Raw genomic sequence first — 23,856 nt, 5'->3', positions numbered from 1 at the left:
GATAAAAACCCCAGCCCCCTTCCCCAAACACCAGCCAGCACACTGCACTCAAGTTATTTTTTCTTGTTGCCAGCATTACCTGTATTTAGGCTGAAGAGAATCACAGAGAACTTCCTGAGCTACCTCAGTGTCCCATTCTGCAAAATACCTGTAGATATATATGGTTAGAATAAATTGTTAAAGAAACAATTTTTAAAAAAATCATTTTAAGTCATACCAAGCTGTCTATGCACACCCTTCTAAATAGTCACTACCTGCGTTATGCAGTATGAGGAGCATTTAACCAGTTAAATTCACTGAGCTACCACTCTGACCCCAAGATGAAAGTTAGAAGCAGCCTCAAATTGCAAGTGCAATCCTGTAAGTGCTTAGTGAATGCGCATTACTGAAGTTCCCTTTCTACCCACCCTACAGAAAATCAGTTGCTTATTACCAGAACATGTTCGCTGCTTATGAGAAAGAGAAAGCTCTTTCTCATCTTGCTCATGAGCTCAAGAGAAAGCAGTTGAGGCTTCTTGACCTGGCAGATTTATTAAGCAAGATAAGAGTTATCACAGGAGACTGAGAATGAAATACATGATAGGGATTCATCTCCAATAGAAGTTCAAAGCCAGAGTCAAGAGTTCAGACCTTCAGCTGAGCTTTACTAGAGAACAACATACGGACAGTAGATGATTTATATCCTTAAAGTCTGTAAAAGCAGAAAAGTATTCTTTTTCCCCCTCATTGGGAGATGTTATTTTACCAAATGATTCTAAGTTATGTAACTACCAGCAGCAGATACAAGGGCTGGAGGAAGTAACAAACATTGACAGATTCCCAAATTACCAACCACAGATACCAACACAGGTACCAACACCTGGCATGCATCAGGCTGAAAAGTGACGTAAACTCAGTGCTTCATTCTGAATGTCAACAGAAACTGAAGTAGTAGTCCAACTACAGAAACCTGCCATCAGTGGCTGATTTTCAAGTGTCTTTCTGTCCTGGTTTCAGCTGGGACAGAGTTAATTTCATTCCCAGTAACTGGTACAGTGCTGTGTTTTGGACTTAGTATGAGAATAGTGTTGGTAAGACACTGATGCTTTGGTTGCTGCTAGGCAGCGCTCACTCCGAATCCAGGACTTTCAGTTCCCCGTGCTCTGCCATGGAGCAGGTGCACAAGAAGCCGGGAGGGAGCACAGTCAGGGCAGCTGACCTGAACTAGCCAAAGGGATATTCCATACCACAGAACGTCATGCTCAGTATATAAACTGGGGGGAGTTGGCCGGGAGGGGCTGATTGCTGCCTGGGGACTGGCTGGGTATTAGTCAGTGGGTGGTGAACACTTGTACTGTGCATCGCTTGGTTTTCTTGGGTACTATTCCTCTTTTCCTCTCTCATGACAATTACTAATATTTTATTTTAATTATTAAACTGTTCTTACCTCTACCCACAGGTTTCACCTTTTTCTGATTCTCCTCCCCATCCCACTGGGGGCATGTGTGTGCGTGTGTGTATGAGTGAGCAGCTGCGTGGTACTTGTTTGCCAGCTGGGGTCAAACCACAACATTTGCTTAAGAATTCAGCATGAAATTCCCAACTGAGCAGTAACATAATCCTCCCACCTACCCAATTCCAGGACATTTTGTTTAATGAGATCTAGATATTGGTGAAAATATACTTTACAGTTTCTTTCTTGTGGGAAAAGTGCCAATTTAACTGTGTCACAGAGAAACTAAAAAAAAAAAGTGCAGTATTTTCAAGTTGAATTAGGAATACTGAAAGAAAAGAGACCCCTTCAAGAAGAGAAACCCTCCAAAAACTGGGCTAGCAAATAATTTTTTTCTATGAAGACCCTAACATTTTTTAAGTTATTCCCACAGACTTGCTAAAAATCTGCAAGTAATGCTGCTTTTCACGACTTCAGACACACATAAACCCATTCACAGAGGAACATACTTACACCAAGTTATATAATCCCAGGAGACCCATCCCTCTAAAGTCTGTTTTAGGATCATCACCTTGGAAACCAATTTCACACCACTGCTTTGAAATCCGAGCTTTCAGTGGGGAATTGGGCTTCAAGCATTTCCACAACTAGGAAGATTACAGGTAAAAACATAATTAAACATCCACATGTTAGTACATCTTTTTCTTCTTTTTAAACCAAGCTAAGATGTTACATCACTGCACTGCTATGCCAGCAACCCAAACAAAATCAAATTAAATTCTTGGGGGTGAGAGGGTGGGGGGAATCCCAGACCACTCTGAAGTATTGCAGATGTTTCAGCCATACAAGGCTCTTCCAACCTTATCAGCAGCTGCTGGAACATCTCACACAAGGACTTGTTTTGCTCATGCTTTGTGCATCAAACTAGCCTCTGCCTCCATAAGCAGAGACAGGAATGGACTGGAATTTGGTTATAAATCACTGACAGAAGCAGGCAATCATCTCTCAGTCCCTGAGGCTCTGCAGCAATCTTTTCTCCAGCATCTTTTGCAAGTCTCTGGAAAGGTTATAAATCGAGAGTGCTGACTTGGCTACCACAGTGCTGAAAAGCAAATCTGAGCATGTAAAAAAAAAAATAAATATCCATACAAGAATAGTATGTGCCACCTTCATATTTAACTAAGGGGTAAATCATTCATTGATCTTGCATTAAAAAAAAGGACAAAAAAAAAAAGGACAAAGTGATTTAATAAGCCAGATGCTCAGCTGGAATAAATCCACTTAGTTGCACCGGTCCAGCAACTTTAGCGCCTAAATATCATGTTGCTAGGCACCTAGAAGCAGCCTAAATTGACACATCTGACAAATCAATACCTTTCTGTACATCTCATGTGCCATATCACACACTCATCCTTTCCAAAGTGTGTTAAGAAATCAGGTGTTCTCTGTAAAACATGAGTTGGTGAGTCTCAAGAAATGCACTTCGACAAAACCTACCCAAGGGAAAGAGCTGTATGCCTATTTTCCAAATAAAACCCCCATAAATTTTATTAATTTTAGCAATTCTAACTGCATTTAAAATGAAGTGCCTTAGGAAGGCTAAAATTTTAATGGTTCTCTTTGTAATGACTGCATAAAGCATCGTTGTTTAAATCCTGTTTGCATCTTGTTCATCCATCAATAGTAAATACAGTATTATTCATTAGTTGAAACACATTAAATTAATCTTTCTCTCATTCATAAAGTGCCCTCCTGATAAACATGAATAAATGATAGACACTAGGAACTTGAATTACCCATTGCAGGAATCACTTAGCAGAATGCCTAGAAGGAATGAAAACCAACTGACCTATTCTTCCCCAGCCTGGGTTGAAAACCAAATGAAACCTTTGGACATATTTCTATTTGACATGAGAATTCACAAAAGCAAAATGCCTGCTGTAAAGAAGTGCTAATACACAGGTTACACTGGAGGCAGATGGTGAACTGATACTTTCTTCAACATTATGAATTTTACAGCATAAGCTGCACTGTTTAATCTTCCCTCTTGAGAAATGCTCAGTTTCCATTCTGCTTTTATTCTCACACAGTTATGTTTTTAAAGCACTCACATGACCACACAATTTCTGACATGACTCTCAGGAGCATCTAAGAACCAGGACCTGGCCCTCAGGCTGAGTGGCCAGGAAGGAGACCACAGCCAGCTCCTTGCTTCTCACCTGTGATCCCATCCTCAGGCCCAACTTTTGTTCTCTGGGCAGTCCAGATGCCCAGTGTATTTAGGAATGTTTTCCTGGAGCCAAAGGCGATCATTAAACCTGCAGCCAGGTACCTGGTATTTTCAGGAACCAATATTGTATCCTGGAACCTTGGAGGTCCCACCTCCAAGATACAGGCTTACTGAGTAAATCTGTGTGTCCTTTTAGTTAAAGCCCACTCCACGCCCGGAGGAGTCCATCTGCTCCATCCTACCTGGTGACTAGAGCAGTCCTTCAGGGATAGCTCTGGATTTTGACTCCTCAGCAAGACCCCCACCTCCCAGCAAGGAGTCAACTTTAAAGACAGCTTTCCAGACACCTACAGGAACTCTTTGACCATTTGAAGCATTTTTCAGATATAGTCATTTGCATCCATAAGTGCTTATGTATGATGCCTACTGGGATTTTTTTTAAAGTACCCAAAAGCCCAAGGAACTAAGGTAAATTTCTAGAATCTCCCACTGTAACTTGTGCAAAGAACTACACTGCAAGCCAGAGCGTGGAAGACAGCTTCATCATCATGTGCTCTAAAAATCCCAGCCAAGGTCAGATGGGGACAAAAGATAAGAAGTGTTTGAGTTTTCAATACTTTTTTTGAAAATATTTTAGAAAACCCAAAAAGGTGTTATGTTTTTATTAAAACCTCTGAAAATTCTGCAAGATGAAATTTTACTTGTAGCTAAGCTCATTATCACTATTTTATGTTTCTTGCCATTTCTCTGAAGCATCTTGCACTAGCTATGGTCAGAAACAGGATAAGAAGAAATACTGGGACTTGCTATTAAGACTATTTTCCACCCCCTTTATTCTTTTCTCAGTTCCTTTCCCATATAAGAGCTCTCTAGCTCTCACTCTGCTTATGACTTCAAGATCATCTTCCTGAAAAAAATAATTTTATCATCTGCTCCAGTGCAAGGCTTTCCTGAAAGCATGAGGTAAGTAAAAGCATTAAGTCACCCTTCCATCCCACACAATGAAAGCTAGAGGTTTGCCATTGGGATACATAGACGGTATCTTCAAAAAATAAAAGAGATTGAAAGGGGGGGAGGGAAAAAAAAAAAAAAAAGAAAAAAGACAAGTTTATTCCAGTTAAGAAAGAAAAATACTGTCCTCACACTGAAGAAAGGTGTACTGAAGTAGAACATAGGGCTATTTTTCCAGAGCTTACAGTACAGAGCTATTATCTGCAGTAAGAGCTTGGTATCCAGTGCCTAGATACAGTCAAGACAAGGGACACACATTCATCAACCAGGGAGTAAGCTGCTTGCTTGTCAGGTGTTACACCCAGACCAGATTAATATGCTGTATAGCCTTATCTTAAAACAGGTACGCGATGGAGGAAGGTGACAATACCTCTTGATGTTTTACAGACCTTTATAAACCAGGCTGTTTGGAGCCAACATGAATAAAGGATGCCCTTAAGTGCCTACCTTCACAAGCATTTCCTCATGTTGCGGATTCTCTGAATCATATGGCTCTCTGCGCAGCTTTTCAACCTCTGCAATCAGATTTCTGTACCCCACAATCTGCAGCAGGCATGCCTGAAGAGATACTGCCAACCTCAGGGGGAAAAGCAGCAACACAATCTAACTCAATCACATGTAGCCATGAAACAGCACAACCATGTACATACCTATTTAATATATGTTACATACATTATACATATACATATAATATATGTTACATCAATGAGTTGGTACTCTAACAATTTCATTACAATGGGAGAATCCCCAAAAGATCAATATTAAATTAAACAAGGCCTTGTGAAATGCACAGTGTTATTTAGTGCCTTCCTCAGATGATAAAATTTAGATTTTTTTTTTAAACTTTGAACAGTGAATTTTCACATTGAAGTCTCATTATAACTACACACAGCAGCACTGAATGCCTGCGTCAAGCAAATCACCGAATCCTTTCCCCTATTCAAACGGCAGGTTCTCAAACAATGCCCCAAGACCAGAGACACAAACTTAAAAGCGGGGGAGGGGTGAGGAAACTCTGCAGAAAGCTAAAAAAATTCATTTTCCTAGCATGCCACAAAAGCTAGCATAAAAAAGCCAAAACCCCAAAGTAACATAGTTGAAAGATCTGCCTCTAGGCAGCATTTTTTTCTGGTCTCCTGTTAAGAATCACTATAATGGCTCTCTTTCCATTGTAATGCAGATTTTATGTTTCCTTTTTACGTTTCCTGATGCATCATTAAAAAAATCCACCAAACACACCAAAAAAACCAACTCTGAAAAAACAACACAAAACCCTCATATTTGATGTAGCTCCCAAGGCTCTAAATTACAACAGCTTACTCAGTTTTAGGTTAAGCTTTTATAATATTCAATAGAAGTCATGCAGTACACAGTTGCCACGCTCATAAGAATATTTAATTGTATATGGGAATAAATCCTTTCATTTTTACTAATTTCTGAAATTATATGAATGCCTAATATTAATTTGTAGGGCACAGCTAAATCTATACCCTTGTTGCTCTGTGGAACACAAAGCACTGCACTGATACTAAGCTGCACAAGTTCCTCATCTGTCCTGTTTCATATACAGAAACATTTTGTTTATTCTGTAATACTGTTAGATTTTCTAAGCAGAAGGATTTTCACTACTTATCTTTTTATATTAATCTACAGAATCAGAGATGTCATCATTAGGCCATTTCTCTTGTGGCAATTTTATGCTATTTAGGGTTATAATCCTTTAAGAATAACCTATGCAGTGTCTTCCCTCCCTTTGGTTGTTGGTTCCCCCCCCACGCATCACTCGCTGTACCCTACAGTTTTACAGAAAGGCTGCATTTCAAAGAAGGCTGAAAAGCCTGACAAGACTGCATGTCAATTACTGTAGTGCATCACTAAACCACAGCTTGTAATGTTTTTAACTATTCCATGACCTCAGAGTAGTTTAGAGCACAACACCACAGGCAGTAGCAAAACAGATCAGATTAATATTTAAAAAGTAAGTATAACTAAGTTCCAAGTTGCACAACATATACAAAGCAGGCCATATTTGCACTTTATCTAAAGCCAGTGAAATGCTCCATGCAATGTTATTCATGGGTGGTGGGTGGGTGGTGGGTGTGGAATTAGCTTCCCCACTCTCCTATCAGTTAAGCTTTTACTCTCCTTCCTGCCAAACAGAGGATATGCGTGAGCTGCTGATGCCCCACACCTCCTCATTGACATCCCTGTGCTGGTGGCAGCAGTTCTCGAAGCACAGGAGCAACCTGCTTGGACTTGCACAGCCATCACACTCTGCTCCAGGTGCTCCACCAGATGGAGGAGAGTCCAAAACTGGGAGTATTTCACAGACTGCTTCCATAGTTAGTGCACGTGTCACCACCTGGTTACTCAGCCTACTTGTTCCCACCACTAAATATACACATTTATCTCAGAGGCATTGATAAAGGGAAATAACTGCGGGCTGCCTCCTCTTCAGGTCACAGCAATCCCCAGCCTTTAGGAACAGCTCAGTGCAAACACCCCTGGGATGCTAGTTCAGTGCTGCAAAGATGCTACATTAACAAAAATGACTGCATACAGATTTGCAGAAACACATACAGCATGACATATGTCCCCTTGTCCTTACCCCAGGAGATTTCAGTTCTCTACTATGCAAGGGAAGGCCAGAGCTTCAGAACAAGACAGTGTGGATGCAGGGTTTTTTTATGTTCAAGAGTAGGAAAGCCAATGAATTTCCCTTAATCCTGGCTAAAGAAATAGCTGACCGGCTGAAACTTCTCCAAAAAACTTTAGTAAAAAATAAATGGCTTTTACATGTAAACTTTAAGCATCTGCACTGAAGTTTTAACAGAACTGTAATAAATTTAATACAAGGAGCAATTTAGTGACAGGGTGTGCTTCTCTGTATGCTGCACTACTTTTCACAGGCCCCCATTCCTCACTGTTTTGAGAAAATATTTCACCAGACTGCATGGAGTGTATGAGGGGGAATGGGGATGAAAGCTTCAGTCCTGCAAAATGTTGAATGCAAGGGTTCTAGCCCCAGGGCAATTAGGCATTTGTTCTGAGCTAAGCACATGAACACCACTAGCATTAAACAAAAAAGATAGTTCAGTCGTGGGGTTTTTTTTGTTGTTGTTTTCTAATATTAGGACCAGATCACTCAAAACATAACTTCAGGTTTAAGGGACTGATTCAAGCAAGCATAAATCATTTGCACCCTTGCACTGTCTCTTCTGGAAGACAGCATTTCTTCAGACACCAAAGGCAATGCCATGAGAAGAATCAGGTGGTGATCTCCAGTGTCATACAAAATACCATTTTAATGAATTCCTTGTTTTTCCTTGAATTATTCCACCCAGTTACCCAGGGGTCCAACACTGAGAAGTGAGTACTTGAATCAGCCTGATTGCTAATGCTGCAGTTACTGATATCCACAGGCCAGGCTCTGAACTGTGCACGTTTACATCCTACAGTTTTTCCTTGTATGTCATCTTTGCTAATTTTGCTGTCACTGATTTTTTTTTCTGAATTTCAGCTATCTGCATCCTGTGCAATACAAGAGTACCAGAACTGCGATACCCTCCTCAGATGGCCAGCCTTGCAGCAGGGCCTTGCACCTACTTGAAGCAGTTGCTTTTTCATTGCCCTCCCTTTGAAAGTTGTGTGGGCAAGGTCCTGTGAGGAGACACCCCTGGAAAAGCTCTGCGCCCACTCCCAGGAAAACCTCACAGGGCTTCTCATCTATGAAAATGAGGTGCTTTCTTTGTTTTGTTTCTCTTACTTTCTTCCCTTCTTTAATGGTTGGGCTGCTATTTTTTCCATCCAGGTAGACAGTGGTGATGTCCACAACAGTTGTCTCTCAAGTCAGAGAGACACTCAGTGTACTCTGTTTCCTTTATGATCAGTAAAGCCTCATTTTAGGAATACAGAGTTACTGTCTTTTTCACTGGGGGGCAGTGCTGGGGGGTCATTTCTGTAATGAAACAACAAAAAACTATTATATTTTTCCAACTGAGATTTTGGGTTTTGTTGTTGCCTTAGGACCACCTTAACTGTTGATGCTGCTGACCACTTAAAGAAAAGCAGCTATCAATTTATGGATGCCTATGCTGGATTATGTATATCTATTTCAGGTTTGGGAAGAGGAGTGAACTTCAGACTGATCAGCTGAATAACACAACCCTCAACATTTCTCACACAGATTCCTGACCTAGAAAGTTTTGTGCCTTAAGCTAGGGGCTGAGAGGTAAGGCCACCACAAAAGTGGTATCACCTACTTTTGAAATATATGCTTGTAATTACAAAGGTTTGTGTCAGTTTCTTCTTACCACTAACATCTTGTGCCATTAAAAAAATACCAGCTGTATTGTATTATTAAAACTTGTGTTTGGATAATTAAAGGCAGTTTTCAAACATAAAACAGTATACAGTTTATATCAGTTACAACCAGATGACTTCTTCCCTACTCAAAAAGCCACATACAGCCTTGCCAAGAAGCCACCGTTGCCGCTGCCAGGACCCACCTGCCTTGGAGGTATGGGTGCCCTGGGGAAGTGGCCCCCATAAAAATCAATGCATCAACAATATACTAAGAATGATTCAGGAAACAGCAAAATATAAGAGACTCAGGACTTGCCTATTACAGTCACCATACAAGAGCATTCATTTTTCCATCGGCTTTTCGACAGCAAAGCTTAAGTTGGAGTTTTATGCTGAAAGACAGAGTTCATCTTCAAATTTTGTGCCACAGTAAGTATAGAGCATCAGTACTCCATAGACCTAGGCACTAAGAAAATTAATAATTCCTGTTTGTTATGTAGGGAAACCATGAACTTACTGTGGATTTATATCTGGATTAATCCTTTTCAGTTCCATGATGTCATCTATCGTTTTCTCAATAGCATCAGGGTGAACACTTACTGAAGTTTGCAGCCGCTAAAAAGAGGTTTTAAACACATATTAATTCTTATGGAAGCTATTAACCAATGCAAGTTAAACAACAGTAAATTTGATACCCCAAAGCTTCTAAGATTAAGAGCCCAGAAGACCCAACTCTCTCTCTATATCCCCCCCCTTTCCAGTCTATTCAACCCTACTGACTAGTTTCAGAGTACTAGCCCCATAAGAACTTCAATTGCTTTACCATGCCCTTGTAGTCTGTCTATCACAGTTCTGTAGCAGCTGCCAGTAAAGATGATCCGCACTAAGGTGTTTGATCACGAAGCAGCTTCAGACCATTCACCCAATTACCCTGGAATTGATAGCCTTCATTTGATGTTTCCTCTCGCAGCACAATATCTTTCCTTTCTCTTGTATATCATTGCACTTTGTAGATGTGCCCCGGAAGTTCAGTATTCAAAAATCGACATGTCTTCCAAAAATTAAGAGTTTGAACTTTCTGGTGCTTAATCTCAGAACTACACAATTGCTTAAAGGCAAGCTTTTAAGTAACATTCTGCCTTTCTGTTTGTGCTAGAAGTACTATACTGAGCTAGAGGACATTGTTTTTGCTAATGCCAGGGTAAGCTTTTCAACATCACTGATTCTCATGCCAAAGAGAAATGGATGACTAAATGATGCTATTTAACATATACACAAATGCTTTGTGAGAAGAATTTAGGTTAGCAGAACCAGTGCCACAGTGAAAGGATGAAACTACAGAGGCTCTTCTCCATTAATATATTTAAAAGGAAAGCAGAGAACAAAGTTGTCTTGGCTATCTAGGTACTGTTGCCTTCAGCCTCTTTTATCCCTGCTTTCCAGACAAAAAAACCCACTGATGTGTAAAATGGGTAAAGCGACTGACTGCAGATTACAGAAAATTTAAGACAGGATGAGGAATCAAGCCAAGAAACCCCTAATTACAACACATCACCCTCATCTCCACCGTGTCCTGTTGCCCCCTTGACTCTATCAGTGCCATGGCATGCCTGTCCCTGGAGCACAGGACACTCTCTGACATTGCTAGATCACCTGCTATTGTGAAAACACTTCTCTTCAGTAGAAGATAATTTTAATGTAAAATCATATCAAATCTTGAAGTGATTTTGGGGGGTGAGAAAATAGCAAACTGAACAAACCAACTGCACAGGACAACAGAAAAGGTAAACGATTAAATCTTTCACTCACCTTACTTTTTGAACCTTTCAGTGACGCCTCTGAAAGAGAACAGTGTTTGAAAGCACCGTATCAGACAAGCTAAATTTATATTGGATTCATTGAACAATTTATTTATAAGAATGAAGTCATACTATTTTTAGCACATGCAGAAAGGTACAAAGGCATGCAGAACTAACTATTTTGCGGTTACCTATTTTCATAGTTCGGGCAGCTCCAGGTTTGGTATTGTAACAGATCCTTTGCAATTCACATTGACCTGTTAGTTTCCTGACCACAAATTTCAGGCAGCGCCACAAGCATTTGCAGTAGAAGTACAGGCATACCTGGAGAAACATCCTGGCAAAAGAAGAAGCCTGAAAATAAGCATCTTGAGCGGAGTTCACTTCAACAAGGTCAGTACCCAAATAGAAGGCACTTCCTCACCCGAAATTCCCATTGCCTAAGGGCACCTTTAAAGCAAAGCAGCATTCACACTGCAACTCTTACTCTGGTAAGTGTTAAATCATGCTTTTTAGTCTTAGCCAACATGAAAAACCACACACAAAGCACCAGAACTGAAAGCACAGAGTAAGTCAACTCCCGAGTTCTTAAAAGATTATTTCTAAAAAAATTTTGTTCCCTTGAAATAAAAGACCATATAGTTTCCACTAATGCTTTGGGGAAACAGGACCACATGAAAAGGGAGCATAGTCCACGCTGTTACCTTGGCTGCTGAGGATCCAGGGAGCCACTACACCAGGGGTCCTCAAACTTTTTAAACAGGGGGCCAGCACGCGGATGAAGTGGCAGGCAGTCATCTGCGGCTGCTTGGTTTCCCCCCCCAACCCCGGGGGGTGGCAGGGGGGGGTGGCAGGTGGGTTCTGTAAATACCAGGGGCCGGATCGAGGACCCTGGGGGGCCATATCCAGCCCGCAGGCCGTAGTTTGAGGACCCCTGCACTACACCCTGGCTTAGCTTGGCCTCTGCATCCAGCTGCTGCAAGCAGAGCGGCTGGTTATCCCAACAAACATGAATCGGCAATCATGCCAGGTCCCCCGAGTGAAGAGTGACAACTAAGGAAACCAGAGCTTCCCCTCTTTCAAGAAGGAAGGTGTTTGAGAACTGTCCTGAGGACTGCCAGTTCTCCCAAGATCAGCTGTTATACAGCACTGATGCTGCGCAATTTCTCAGAGTACAGAGCTGACAGTAAGCCAAGCCAGCCCTTATTTAGATACTGTATCTAGTTCTGAGCCCCAGCAATACAAGACAGACTTTGACAAACTGGATGGATTTCAGTGGAAGGTCCCCAAGACTGTGGAGCACAGACCCTGTGAGGACAGGCTGGGAAAGCTGGGCTGTTAAGCCTAGAGCAGAGATAACTTCAGGGGGACCTAACGGCAGCCCCCAGTGCCTGTGTTAAGACCGTGCAGGACACAGAGCTGGGCTCTTCACAGTGGTGCAGGGCAGGAAGGCAAGGGGCAACAGTCATAAACTGAAACATAAGAAGTTCAGCCTAGACATAAGGTGAAACCCTTATGTTCAGAAGCCCTGAACAGCCCAGTCTGACCTCAGAGTTGACCTGCTGTGAGCAGAAGTTTGGATCAGAGACCTGCTGAGATCCCTCCCAGTCTGAACTATCCTGTGGTCCTATGAAAGCCTGAAAAAGGCTGCATACATTAGAAATGCTCTATTTTAAAGTCTGTTAGCATTGCAGCTGCTACCAAAGCCCACATACTGCTACCACAATTACATAACACACCCCAAAAACAGATTTCACGGGCTATAATTTATTTGGACACAATTTAGCTTTCTTGTTTTTACAGCTATAAAGGCACAAATCCTGCCATGTTACTCAATTGCCAACCTCCACAGGGTGCACCAGGTCTTCAGGTGGGGAAGAGGATCCACCAAGGGTCCTTGGATTCAGAAGCACATCTCAGAAAAGGCAAATTGCAAAGACCTGACAATGGGAACATTGACACCTGGGTATGATCCTAGGCAACTGGCTTTAGGTGGCCATGCTAGAGCAGGGAGAGGGGACTAGACGACCTCCAGAGCTCCCTTTCAACTTCAGCCTCTCTAGGATTATATTATGGGAGAACATCAACACAGCTTCGATATGTTAGCTTGCCATCAAATGGTCAAAAATAATTTGGTCCATTATGTTCTAAGCCTCTGTGTATGCATATATCATTAGCTCGTTACTTCCTCCACGTGCTGTTGTTGCTTTCAAAAGCAAGTCATTTGTTAGGAGGCTCTGTATTATCTTTTTCAATGGAGTGCAGTGGTTATTCTGAAATACTGAATTCCAGATACTCAGTTCAGTTACAGCTTTAATAAAGCTTGAAGAGCTCCTTCACTTCCTAAGAACATTCTGAAGGGCATGGTGTAGAAGGACATTCAAGGAAGGGAAGATAAGTTAACTCATGTTAATATGTCCACACGGGAGTTTAATCTGCTTTATGTTCACTTTAGTCTAATCGCCTTTGAAGGGAGATTAAGCTAAGGGAACTAAAGCCATTTTATGTTTAAGTGGAGAGCATCCACACAACTATTTAACGTGCTTTAAAAGCATCCACTTTATCTTCACACTTTCAGTTAATTCACTTAACACTCTAAAACGCCTGCATGCAGGCAACCCCCCTTGTCTTTATGCAACAGGAAGCCTCTATTTTAGACAAAGTGAAACCTAAAGAATGAGGAATCACTCCCACGCTGGAACCAAGTTTTAGACAAGCAAAAGTTTCAGCTACTGACACTAAAATATTTGGCCATTATTGTCATCATCTGTCTGTCCTGTGTTCCCACCCCCATCCCAAGGTGGGCCAGAACACACTACTGTGAGGAGTTCTTATGTGCTTCAAAGCAGGTTATCATCTTCAGCACTAAGAACAAGACCAGTTACCAAGAGGCAAGTCCGTCCTCAACCAAGCTGCTATTCTTTTAAGTTCTTAACAGTCAGAAGTGTAAGTCAGTCTCATATAAAGTCAACTAATGCCTGCAACTGCAACCTTTAGTAGCAGCTTGAAAAACCCACAGGCTAACATCAGGCATCTTGGCTTTCCAGTAAACATTTGATATCAGCCTTCACAGATTTTACTAGTCCATCATCCCTGAAGAATCCAAACACAGCCTATTCCTCAGCCTCCTCAGAACATCCCAACTCTGTAGTCAGGCTGAAGGCCCAGAGAAATTAATACAAGAGGTTAATGACAAACAGGCAGGTAGAGTGCAGTAAAACAAAATTCTGGGTTTTCACCATACATTTATAGTAGAAATGTATGGTGCTTTCTTTTGGCTTCCTTTGTTTTCCAAAGGTTAGGTCTCTATTAGAGCAACTCACTACCCAAAGAGCTCATTTATATGAAAGAAGGGAGGAAATACTCAACTTCGTGTTAACAGCCTATGTAAGAAGATTTTCTTCTTATGAGCAAGATAGCTCCCATAAAAACCACAAGCCCTTTGAGAAAGTTCATGCCTACACTAAATTGCCTCCAGGGCTGAAGCATCACAACCCATTTCATTACTTAAAGCCTTGTTTCTTACTGCATTGTGTGATGTGGGTAAAGTTGCAGAGTGGGGCGAAGAAGCTGGGTACCTTTGAATTATATGTTGCCTTTAGGCTCAATGGCAGATTTGCAAATGAAAGGAAAAACTCTAAATGGAATAGAGCTGTGACCACATGGTTGCAACCACTTTCCCCACTAAAGTTTTGCTTTGGCTGCGGTTTCACAAAGATTAATAAAAATGCATCTACTAATAACGCATCACTACAGCACACAAACACTACATCTGTGATACACTAAAATATACTTAGCAGCTATTACTAATAAAGCAAACACACACTAGTTTTGACTAAGTAACTGATAGAAGAAAATTAGCCTTAGTGGATACCTTCAGTTTTCTACTACTCATCCATCTCAAGCTTACAGTTGAAATCTTCCATTAGTAACATGAATGACAAAAAGTAACACAAGTTTGGTTTTCAAAGGGTTGTTCTTTATAAAAAGGAATACTTGCTTGCAGAAGTCCTGTAATAAAAGCATACTAGTGATTATGTAAGTCAAGTTCTATGTTAGCCACTACACACTTCAGTTCATGTAAGCAAAGTGGAGACAGTGGCAGCTATAAAATAAAGCATAGCTTATTGTCAACAAGAGCCCACATGAAGCATAGCTTGAGCCATGTGTCTGACCACAACACTGTGGCATTCATTTCTGGTTTGGTTTAGAAGACAGTTCCAAACCTTCTCTCTGCTCAACCTCTTCTGTGTTTTTGGGTTGTTTTTTTTCTGCTTGCCTTCACAGGTTTTCTCAGTACAGAAAATAGTGTGCTTCACCAGCAGTTTGTGTAATCACGTACAGCGATACTTAAGATCCCAAGGTGACCTTTAAGAACTGAAGTATTACAGAAATGAAGGTGTTCCTCAGAGACTTGCACTTTCCTCTTCCTCGTCCTGATACAAGCTCCTTCTCCTGTATTACATGCTGCTGTACAGACCTATAGATTTCTGCCTATACAGGCAAAGTGCATTACAAGAATTCATACAAACACCTATTCAGGTAAACCAAAGAAAAAACCTGTATAATAAGATGTTCAGAATAGGTGCACCCCTATGAGTAAAAAAAAAAAAATAAAATCTATGAAAGGGGGCAGGAGGCCTGCATGGATGAACAAGGAGCTTCTGGTAAAACTCAAACAGAATGAAGTTTACGGGATGTGGAAAAAAGGACAGGACACTTGGGAGGAACATAGGGATGTTGTCAGAGCACACAGGAAGGCAACAAGGAAGGCTACGGTCCATTTGGAATTAAATCTGGTGGGGGAGGTCAAGGACAACAAGAGCAGCATCTTCAAGTACATCATCAGGAAAAGGATGACTAGGGAAAACGTGGGCCCATTGCTGAATGAGGGGGGTGCCCTGGTGACGAAGGACACAGAGAAGGCAGAGCTACTGCATGTCTTCTTTGCTTCAGTCTTCACTGAATGTAGCCAGCCCCAGGGGTCAGTGCTGGGTCCAGCCCTGTTCAACTTACTCATCAATGACCTGGATGAGGGGACAGAGTGTGCCCCCAGCAAAGTTGCTGCTGATGAAACACTGGGAAGAGTGGCTGATGCACCAGAAGGCTGTGCTGCCATTCAGCGAGACCTGGACAGGCTGGAGAGCTGGGCAGGGAGGGACCTCATGGAGTTCAACAAAGGCAAGTGTAGGGTCCTGCACCTCAGGAGGAACAACTCCGTGCAACAGGGCAGGTGAGAGGATGACCTGCTGGAGGGCAGCTCTGCAGAGAAGGACCTGGGAGTTCTGGTGGGCAGCAAGTTGCCCATGAGCCAGCAGTGTGCCCTGGTGGCCAAGGTGGCCAATGGGACCCTGGGGTGCATCAGGAGAAGAGTGGCCAGCAGGTGGAGGGAGGTGATCCTCCCCTCTGCTCTGCCCTGGTGAGGCCACATCTGGAGTGCTGTGCCCAGCGCTGGGCTCCCCAGTTCAAGAGAGACAGGGAACTACTGGAGAGGGCCCAGCAGAGGGCTGCAAAGCTGATGAGGGGACCGGAGCATCTCCCTTATGGGGAAAGTCTGAGAGAGCTGGGCCTGGTTAGCCTGGGGAAGAGAAGAATGAGAGGGATCTTATCCATGTCTACAAATATCTTAAGAGCAAGTGTCAAGAAAATGGGTCCAGGCTCTTCTCAGTAGTGCCCAGCAACAGGTCAAGGGGCAACAGGCACAAACTGCAACACAGGCAGTTCCACCTGAATATGAGGAAGAGCTGCTTCACCTTGAAGGTTACAGAGCACTGGGACAGGCTGCCCAGAGAGGTTGTGGAGTCTCCTTCTCTGGAGGCATTCAAAATCTGCCTGGATGTGATTCTGTGAAACCTGATCCAGATGAACCTGCTTTAGCAGGGGGGCGGACTAGATGATCTCTAGACATCCCCTCCAACCCTGAACATTCTGTGATGCACACAGGCCCAATCAACAAGCAGTTCAATTGCCAAGGATGCTGTATGAGTAGAAACACATGCAGCCATCCTCCCATAAGTCAAGGTTACACATTCCCAGTCATTGATGCCAGCAGTCACTTAGACATCAGAAGCTGCCTATTAGCTCCTGAGCAGTAACCAATGCAACTCAGTATAGTTCTCCCAACTGTGGCTCACAGAAAGTCACTGAGCTCTGAGAAAAATATACTTGTTACTTGGGTTCCAAGAAGAAAAAAGCAGAAAAAATGATCAGAAATGCAAAATATTCTGTAGAATTCACTTGCATGTCTTGAAGAGACTTATAGAATACCACCCAGCACTTAAAGCTACCACAACAATAGCCTGAAGTGCCAGGAAATGTAAAGGTTTCTTCTGTGTATTAGAAAACATCACTTTAGGGCTGGGATATGCACTTATTTCACCTCTCCTTCTTCCCTGCTCTTCTACCTTTAACTCCTTCATATCTTCCCTGCTGTGTGTCACACTGTTTCTGAGCTCTAATTTTTTGCTAAGAACAGCTTTAACAAATAAAAAGAAATGAAACAAAAAAAACCCCAACAACAACAGAAAAATTAGGTAGTCAGTACCCTGGCAAGGACTGTCAGGAATGCTGCAAAACCAAAGAAGCAATTGATCTTTATCAGCAATAACGGGGCACAGCAGAGGTTCTGGAGTGTTGGTTTCCATGAGGGAGCGGATGAACAAAGGTGGTTCTACAATTGCTGGGATCCTTGCAAGACACAGAGAAATTTAGAGCCAAATAGAAAACAAATTAAGAGTATCACTGCTGCAGTCACACCACTTCTATTCTCCACAGCACGTGTTGCTTTGCCTGGGGTAAAAAGCACACTGCAACAAGAAGCAGAGAGAACTGAGCATGTTGTTTCACACCCTGACATTGCAAATGGAAGGACAGAAGTGGTTCTCAGCATGGAGTCTCATGGTTTGCCCTTGTCTAACCCAACTGATGTTGGGCCAGTGTGATGGGAATGGCATACATGATGGTTATTAGAATTTACAACTCTTCCCAGTGACAGTATGACATCACGTTTTCATGAAAGCTGGCTTTTTATTTAAAGGTCACTGGCTCTAGACAGCCTTTTCCATGATAAACAGGCAGAAGCAAAACTGAGCAAAAGGTTTCCAAAGTTGTGAAGCTCATTCCTGATGTGAAAAAAATTAAAGATTGATTACTGTGCAACATTTTTGAAACTAATAAAAGTGTTTCATCCCCTCACTAATTTCAGAACCTTAGTATTTTCAAAGCTAGTAAAAAACAGAACAAATACTTTGGGTAAAATGAAAACTTCAACTAAATACTCAGTGCTAGTGACTACACCTACAATTGGGGTGGGGTGGGGCATGAAAGAAGCAAAGCCCAACAAAAAATTTTAAATACTTTAAAATAATGAAATAAAAGTCACAATCTACTTACACATTGTTTTCTTTCCTGTATGTACTCTTTTAGGTCCTATGGATAGGAAAGATTCTTACACAACTATCTTTCCTGAAGGACAGACTCAGCTCAGAGAAGGAAGTATTGTACACAAATATTTCCCTCCTTAGAATTCTGATTATAGCTTGAGAAATCAAGGATGCATCAGTTATGGATGACAAGCTATCAACATAGGTGAGTGAGCAAGTGGCACTACCCTGCTAGGAGCTAATTAACCTAGCTATCTTTAGTTTATTTGTATAACTTACAGTGTATATACAAGGTCAAACAAGAAGTAACATACAAACACACCAATCTGCCACAGGCAAATCTGCTGTTAGCTCCTTTACAAAACAAGAAATTTTTTTCATTCTTTGCCTTTGCAGACTTGACAACTGAAATCCATCTTATCTCTTCATTTAGACATGAAAGCAAGTCACCGTGGCAACGAAGGAAGACATAAGAGTAGTTTTTAACAGCAGCTTTCCACACATTCCCTACTCTCGCTTTTTGCTTGCTTGATTTTCATTTCATCTGATGTGACTCCAGTAAGACAAATCTTATGCTTAAAATCTGCTAGTGCTTACAGACTGTTTTGCAGTCGATCAAGAGAAGGTGTCAGGTTTCTAGAATGAATGGAAAAAACCTAGGTGTCTGCTACAGTTGGTTCTCCAAGTTGTTATTATTTCAGATGTTTAAGATAAGTTATAGTCAAAATGAAAGTGTCACTAACAGACTCCTCAAAACCCCCATACAAAGATGAAAGCACTGAAAGATTAAATATTTTACTGAGAAACAGTTTTTATGAAATAAGATTTATTTCAGACTTTAGTTATAATTCATATCAGAGCAAGCTGAGAAAGAAAAGAAACCTAGAACAGCTGATTTTATTTAGACATTGCCTTGGAACAAAGAGTCCTGCAGTTCACTGGCCAACAGCACTCCCCTGAATTTAGCAGTTTAGAGTTATTCCAAGTACTGGACTGTTTTAAAAAAAAAAAAAAAAAGCTTCTCATTCCACTGGAAAGCAGCAGCTGTTTAAAACAAGTAGATGAAAACCCGTAGATGAACTTCTGTTAATTAAGGATCCTCCAGTCTAGAATTATATTCTTATAAAAGATCTAGATATCAAAGTAGCTGCTGTTTGTGGAAGCACAGCCCCTTTCTTCACTATTCAGATGTGTAGTACAATCCTGGGAAAGGCAGGAATAAAGAAAGCAATTGAGACTGAGAAATGAGATTGCACAAGCAACTGATTCAATTTAGGACTTATTCTGAAGTTTTGAAATGGTTCAGATACTGTAGGACTTCAGTTTATTAAAAGCAGTCTTACTGCATGGCACCGCAACATGTACCTTCTCTTATCTTTTTAATTGTCTCATTCAATGGCTGAACTTTGTGTTAGAAATGTATTGAGACACATTTTAAATTACTTTTACAACAACAATTTCACTTCCCAGTTAAAGTAGAGACGGTGACTGTCAGCAAAGGTAGGTAACTTCAGAGCTGAGCCATTTTGCAAGAGATAAAGGGTGCCTTTCAGAGTAAGCCTTAAAGAGAAAACACACATACAAACACATCCCCAGCGCCAAAACTAAGCCACCTGCCCCATGGGTCAAGTAAATACACATCAAAAGCAATAAAACACTACGTCATAAGTTTTTAAAGGGATATTAAATACTTGTCTATTGTCCTAAATATCAGTAGGAACAAATTTATCACCTTCATGTAAAACATAGTTAGCCAGTATTGTCAATAGCATGAAGCAAATATTTTTACTTCCTTTAAATATGAGGATGTACAAGTGTTACTTTGATAAAACTAAGCAATTGCTTCAATTGCAGAAGACTAGTCAATGCTCAAAGTTTTACCTTTCCCATTGCTTTTTATGTAAGGCCCTTAAAGCTCCATATGTTTGTGGATGATAATACAGATTGTAGTCTATACTCAGCCTCAGTGAGACACATCTGGAGTACTGTGTTCAGAGCTCCCCAGTACTAGAGACATAGGTATACAGAAGAGGTCCAACAAAGGGCCACAAAGGTGATAAAGGGACTGGGAGCATTTGTTGGAGGACATACTGAGAGCTAGGGGCTCAGGGGGATCTTACCTATGTGCATAAATACCTGTTGGGAGTAGCAAAGACAACAAACTCCTCCCTGTGGTGCCCACTGACAGGACAAGCAGCCATGGGCACAGACAAATGCAGGAATTACATCTAAACATAAAGGTGTTCTTTTAATTTTTCTTGTTACTGGTTTTAAATTGTAAGAGTCACTACCTAAACTCCAGGTTTGATGTTTTGATTGTCTAGAGCTTAAGAGTGGTGACAACAAGGCTGAGTGTTTATCGGTAAGAATCAGGGGGATGACGAACAGGGCAGATATGGTGGGAGTCTGTTACAGACTGCCCAACCATGATGAAGAGGTAGAAGAAATATTCTTTAGAGCAGCTGGTAGATCTCACAATCGTTAGCCCTTATTCCTGTGGGGAACTTCACCTTACCAGGTGTCTACTGGAAACACAGTCTAGGAGGTTCCTGGAGTGTGTGGAAGATAACCTCCGAGCACAGCTGGTGAGCCAGCCAACTAGGGAAGACACCTCGCTGGATCTGTTGATTGTGAACAGAGGAGGACTGGCAGGGAATGTGATGACTGGAGCCTGTCTTGGGCATAGCGATCACAAAATGACAGGGTTTTTCATTCTCGGAGAAGTAAGGAGGGGGATCAGCAGAGCTGCCACCTTGGACTTCCGGAGGGCAGATGTTGGTCTGATTAGGAGCCTGGTTGGCAGAGTCCCTTGGGAGGCACCCCTGAAGGGCAAAGGGGTCCAGGAAGGCCAGTCCTTCTTCAGGAAAGAAATCTTAAAGGCGCCGGAGCTGGCTGTCCCCATATGCTGGAAGACAAGCCCGTGGGGTAGAAGACCAGCCGGGCTGAACAGAGAGCTTTGGCTGGAACTCAGGGGGGAAAAAAAAAGGAGAGTTGATGACCCTGGGAAGGAGGGGCAGGCAACTCAGGAGGACTGCAAGGAAGCTGTGAGGTTATGCAGGGAGAAAATGAGAAGGACCAAGGCCAGTGAGAACTTAATCTGGCTACTGCCATAATAGACAACAGAAAATGTTTCTGTAAATACTTGAGAAGGGCTAAGGAGAATCTCTGTCTTCTATGGCATGTGGGGGAAACCACAGTGACAAAGGGCGAGGAAGAGGCTGAGGTACTCGATGCCACCTTTGTCTCAGTCTTCAATAGCAAGACCAGTTGTGCTCAGGGTACCCAGCCCCCTGAGCTGAAGGACAGGGGCAGGGGGCAGAATGAAGCCCCCAGAATCCAAGGGGAAAGGGTCAGGCACCCGCTACAACACTTTGGTACACACAAGTCTATGGGGCCAGATGGGATCCACCCAAGGGCGCTGGCAGAGCTGGCAGAAGTGCTGACCCGCCACTTCCCATCAGTTATCATTAGTCCTGGCTAACCAGGTGACTGGAAGTCAGCAAACGTGACATCCACCTGCAAGAAAGGCCAGAAGGAGGATCTGGGGAGCTAGAGGCTGCCAGCCTGACCTCGGTGCAGAGGAAGGGTGTGGAGCAGGTCATCTCAAGTGCCTTTACGCAGCACGTACAGGACCACCGGGGGTCGGGCCCAGCCAGCAGGGGGTTATGAAAGGCAGGTCCTGCTTGACAGACCTGATCTCCTTCTACGGCAAGGTAACGGGCTTTGTGGATGAGGGAAGGGCCGTGGATGTTGTCTGCCTGGGCCTTAGTAAAGCCTTTGACACGGTTTCCCCACGCAGTCTCCTGGAGAACCTGGCTGCCTGTGGCTTGGGTGGGAGCAGTCTGTTCTGGGTAACCAGCTGGTTGGACGGCCAGGCCCGGAGAGCGGTGGTGAACGGGGTTCAATGCAGCTGGCGGCTGGTCACACGTGGTGTTCCCCAGGGCTCAGTACCGGGGCCAGTTCTGTTTAATATCCTTATCCATGATCTGGACAAGGGGCTTGAGTGCACCCTCCCTGAGTCTGCAGAGGACCCCAAGTTGGGCGGGAGTGTTGATCTCCTTGAGGGTAGAAAGGCTCTGCAGAAGAATCTGGACAGGCTGGATGGATGATGGGCCGAGGCCAGTGGTGTGAGGTTCAACCAGGCTCAGTGCCGGGCCCTGCCCGTGGGTCACACCAGCCCCAGGCAGCGCTACTGGCTGGGGCAGGGGGCTGGGAACTGCCCGGTGGGAAAGGGCCTGGGGGTGCTGGCTGACAGCCGGCTGGGCATGAGCCCCCAGTGTGCCCAGGTGGCCAAGGGGCCAGCAGCGTCCTGGCTGGTGTCAGAAACAGTGTGGCCAGCAGGGCCAGGGCAGTGACCGTCCCCTGTACCGGGCACTGGTGAGGCCGCACCTCGAACCCTGGGTTCAGTGTTGGGCCCCTCGCTGCAGGAGGGACGTCGAGGGGCTGGAGCGTGTCCAGGGAAGGGCAGCGGGGCTGGGGAAGGGGCTGGGGCACAAGTCTTCTAAGGAAACTGGGGTTGCTTAGCCTGGAGAACAGGAGGCTGAGGGGAGACCTTATCGCTGTCTACAACTACCTGAGGGGAAGTTTTAGCAAGGTGGGGGTTGGTCTCTTTTCCCAAGTAAAAAGTGATAGGACAAGAGGAGATGGCCTCCAGTTGTGCCAGGGGAGGTTTAGGTTGGCTATTAGGAAAGAATCTCTTCAACGAAAGGATTTGAACAGGTGGTCCAGGGAAGTGGTTGAGTCACCATCCCTGGAGATATTTAAAAGATGTGTAGAGGTGGTGTTTAAGGACATGCTTTAGTGGTGAAATTGGCAGTGCTAGGCTCATGGTTGGATTCGATGATCTTAAAGCTCTTTCCCAACCTAAATGATTCTATGATTCTAAACAATCATAACAGGTTATTCAGAGAAGCTGCAGAGTCTCAATCCCTGGCGATTCTTAAAACATGACTGGACACAGCCCTGAGCAATCTGTTGTGGCTGATCCTGTTTTGAGCAAGGGGATTGGACTTGATGATTTCCATAGCTGCCTTTCAGCCTCACTAACCACAGGATCACAGAATGGTTGAAGGATAAACATACTCTCAAATGGAAAGGTCTGGATGAAAAAAGAGAATTCAGCGATATTAAATACAAAACAGACTTTTTAAAAAGTTGGACAGGAGATATCAAGCTGGTAAAAAGTCATGTTAATGGTCCAACAGATAAATAGTAAGCACAGCAGAAGTAGCACACAAGTTACACCAATTCCTCATTACCTGCACTCACATCTGCAGTATTTTGTTTAGAAGACAAATTGTAGTAGCAGAGCTCCCTAATGCAGCATGCACTTTGATAGTAGCAGCAGAGACTGCAGCATGCCTCCAATGCACAAACCTGACTCACAGCTGAGTGGCAAGTCTGCCTACATGTGAGAGTCTTCCCTTACAACCTGGATTTTAAAGCTGTTGAAAGTCCTTCTTGAGTCTCCAAGTGAATACCTGTTGTGTGAAGTTACTGCAGGTAAACTACCATCATAACTCAGAGAGCAGTTAAGGTTATCTTAACTTTACAGATGAAAACCCTGCTCCTCTCTATATACATTTTATGGCATTTTCTATGACACAGTCAACAAGATGACTTGCAGTTTGTGTAGACTTAACTCATTGGTTTTAAACACAGAGATATCTATGCCATTAGCATCTGCTGCTCCAGCGT

General features: G+C 43.0%; 1 protein-coding gene across 10 annotated transcripts in view; it reads right to left on the bottom strand.

Annotated features, from left to right (window-relative positions):
• Positions 1-23,856, bottom strand: part of ELMOD1 (ELMO domain containing 1) — a 64,940-nt gene that overhangs the window by 11,466 nt on the left and 29,618 nt on the right. For 7 of the 10 annotated variants that reach the window (XM_037375875.1, XM_037375877.1, XM_037375873.1 and 4 more), the window contains 6 exons: positions 10,969-11,114; positions 10,788-10,816; positions 9,496-9,593; positions 5,121-5,250; positions 1,946-2,079; positions 80-148 (listed from right to left, as the gene is read on the bottom strand). In XM_037375875.1, the coding sequence (XP_037231772.1) occupies positions 80-148; positions 1,946-2,079; positions 5,121-5,250; positions 9,496-9,593; positions 10,788-10,816; positions 10,969-11,114 (606 nt within the window). Of the gene's footprint in view, positions 1-79; positions 149-1,945; positions 2,080-5,120; positions 5,251-9,495; positions 9,594-10,787; positions 10,817-10,968; positions 11,115-14,651; positions 14,789-23,856 lie in introns of all 10 variants that reach the window. The other 3 variants (XM_037375880.1, XM_037375882.1, XM_037375881.1) reach the window with 1 other exon arrangement.

This window comes from Falco rusticolus, chromosome 2, assembly GCF_015220075.1.
Source record: "Falco rusticolus isolate bFalRus1 chromosome 2, bFalRus1.pri, whole genome shotgun sequence".
NCBI lineage: Eukaryota > Metazoa > Chordata > Aves > Falconiformes > Falconidae > Falco > Falco rusticolus.
The sequence above is the reverse complement of the archived record's forward strand: the minus strand, read 5'-3'. Positions and strand labels throughout refer to the sequence as shown.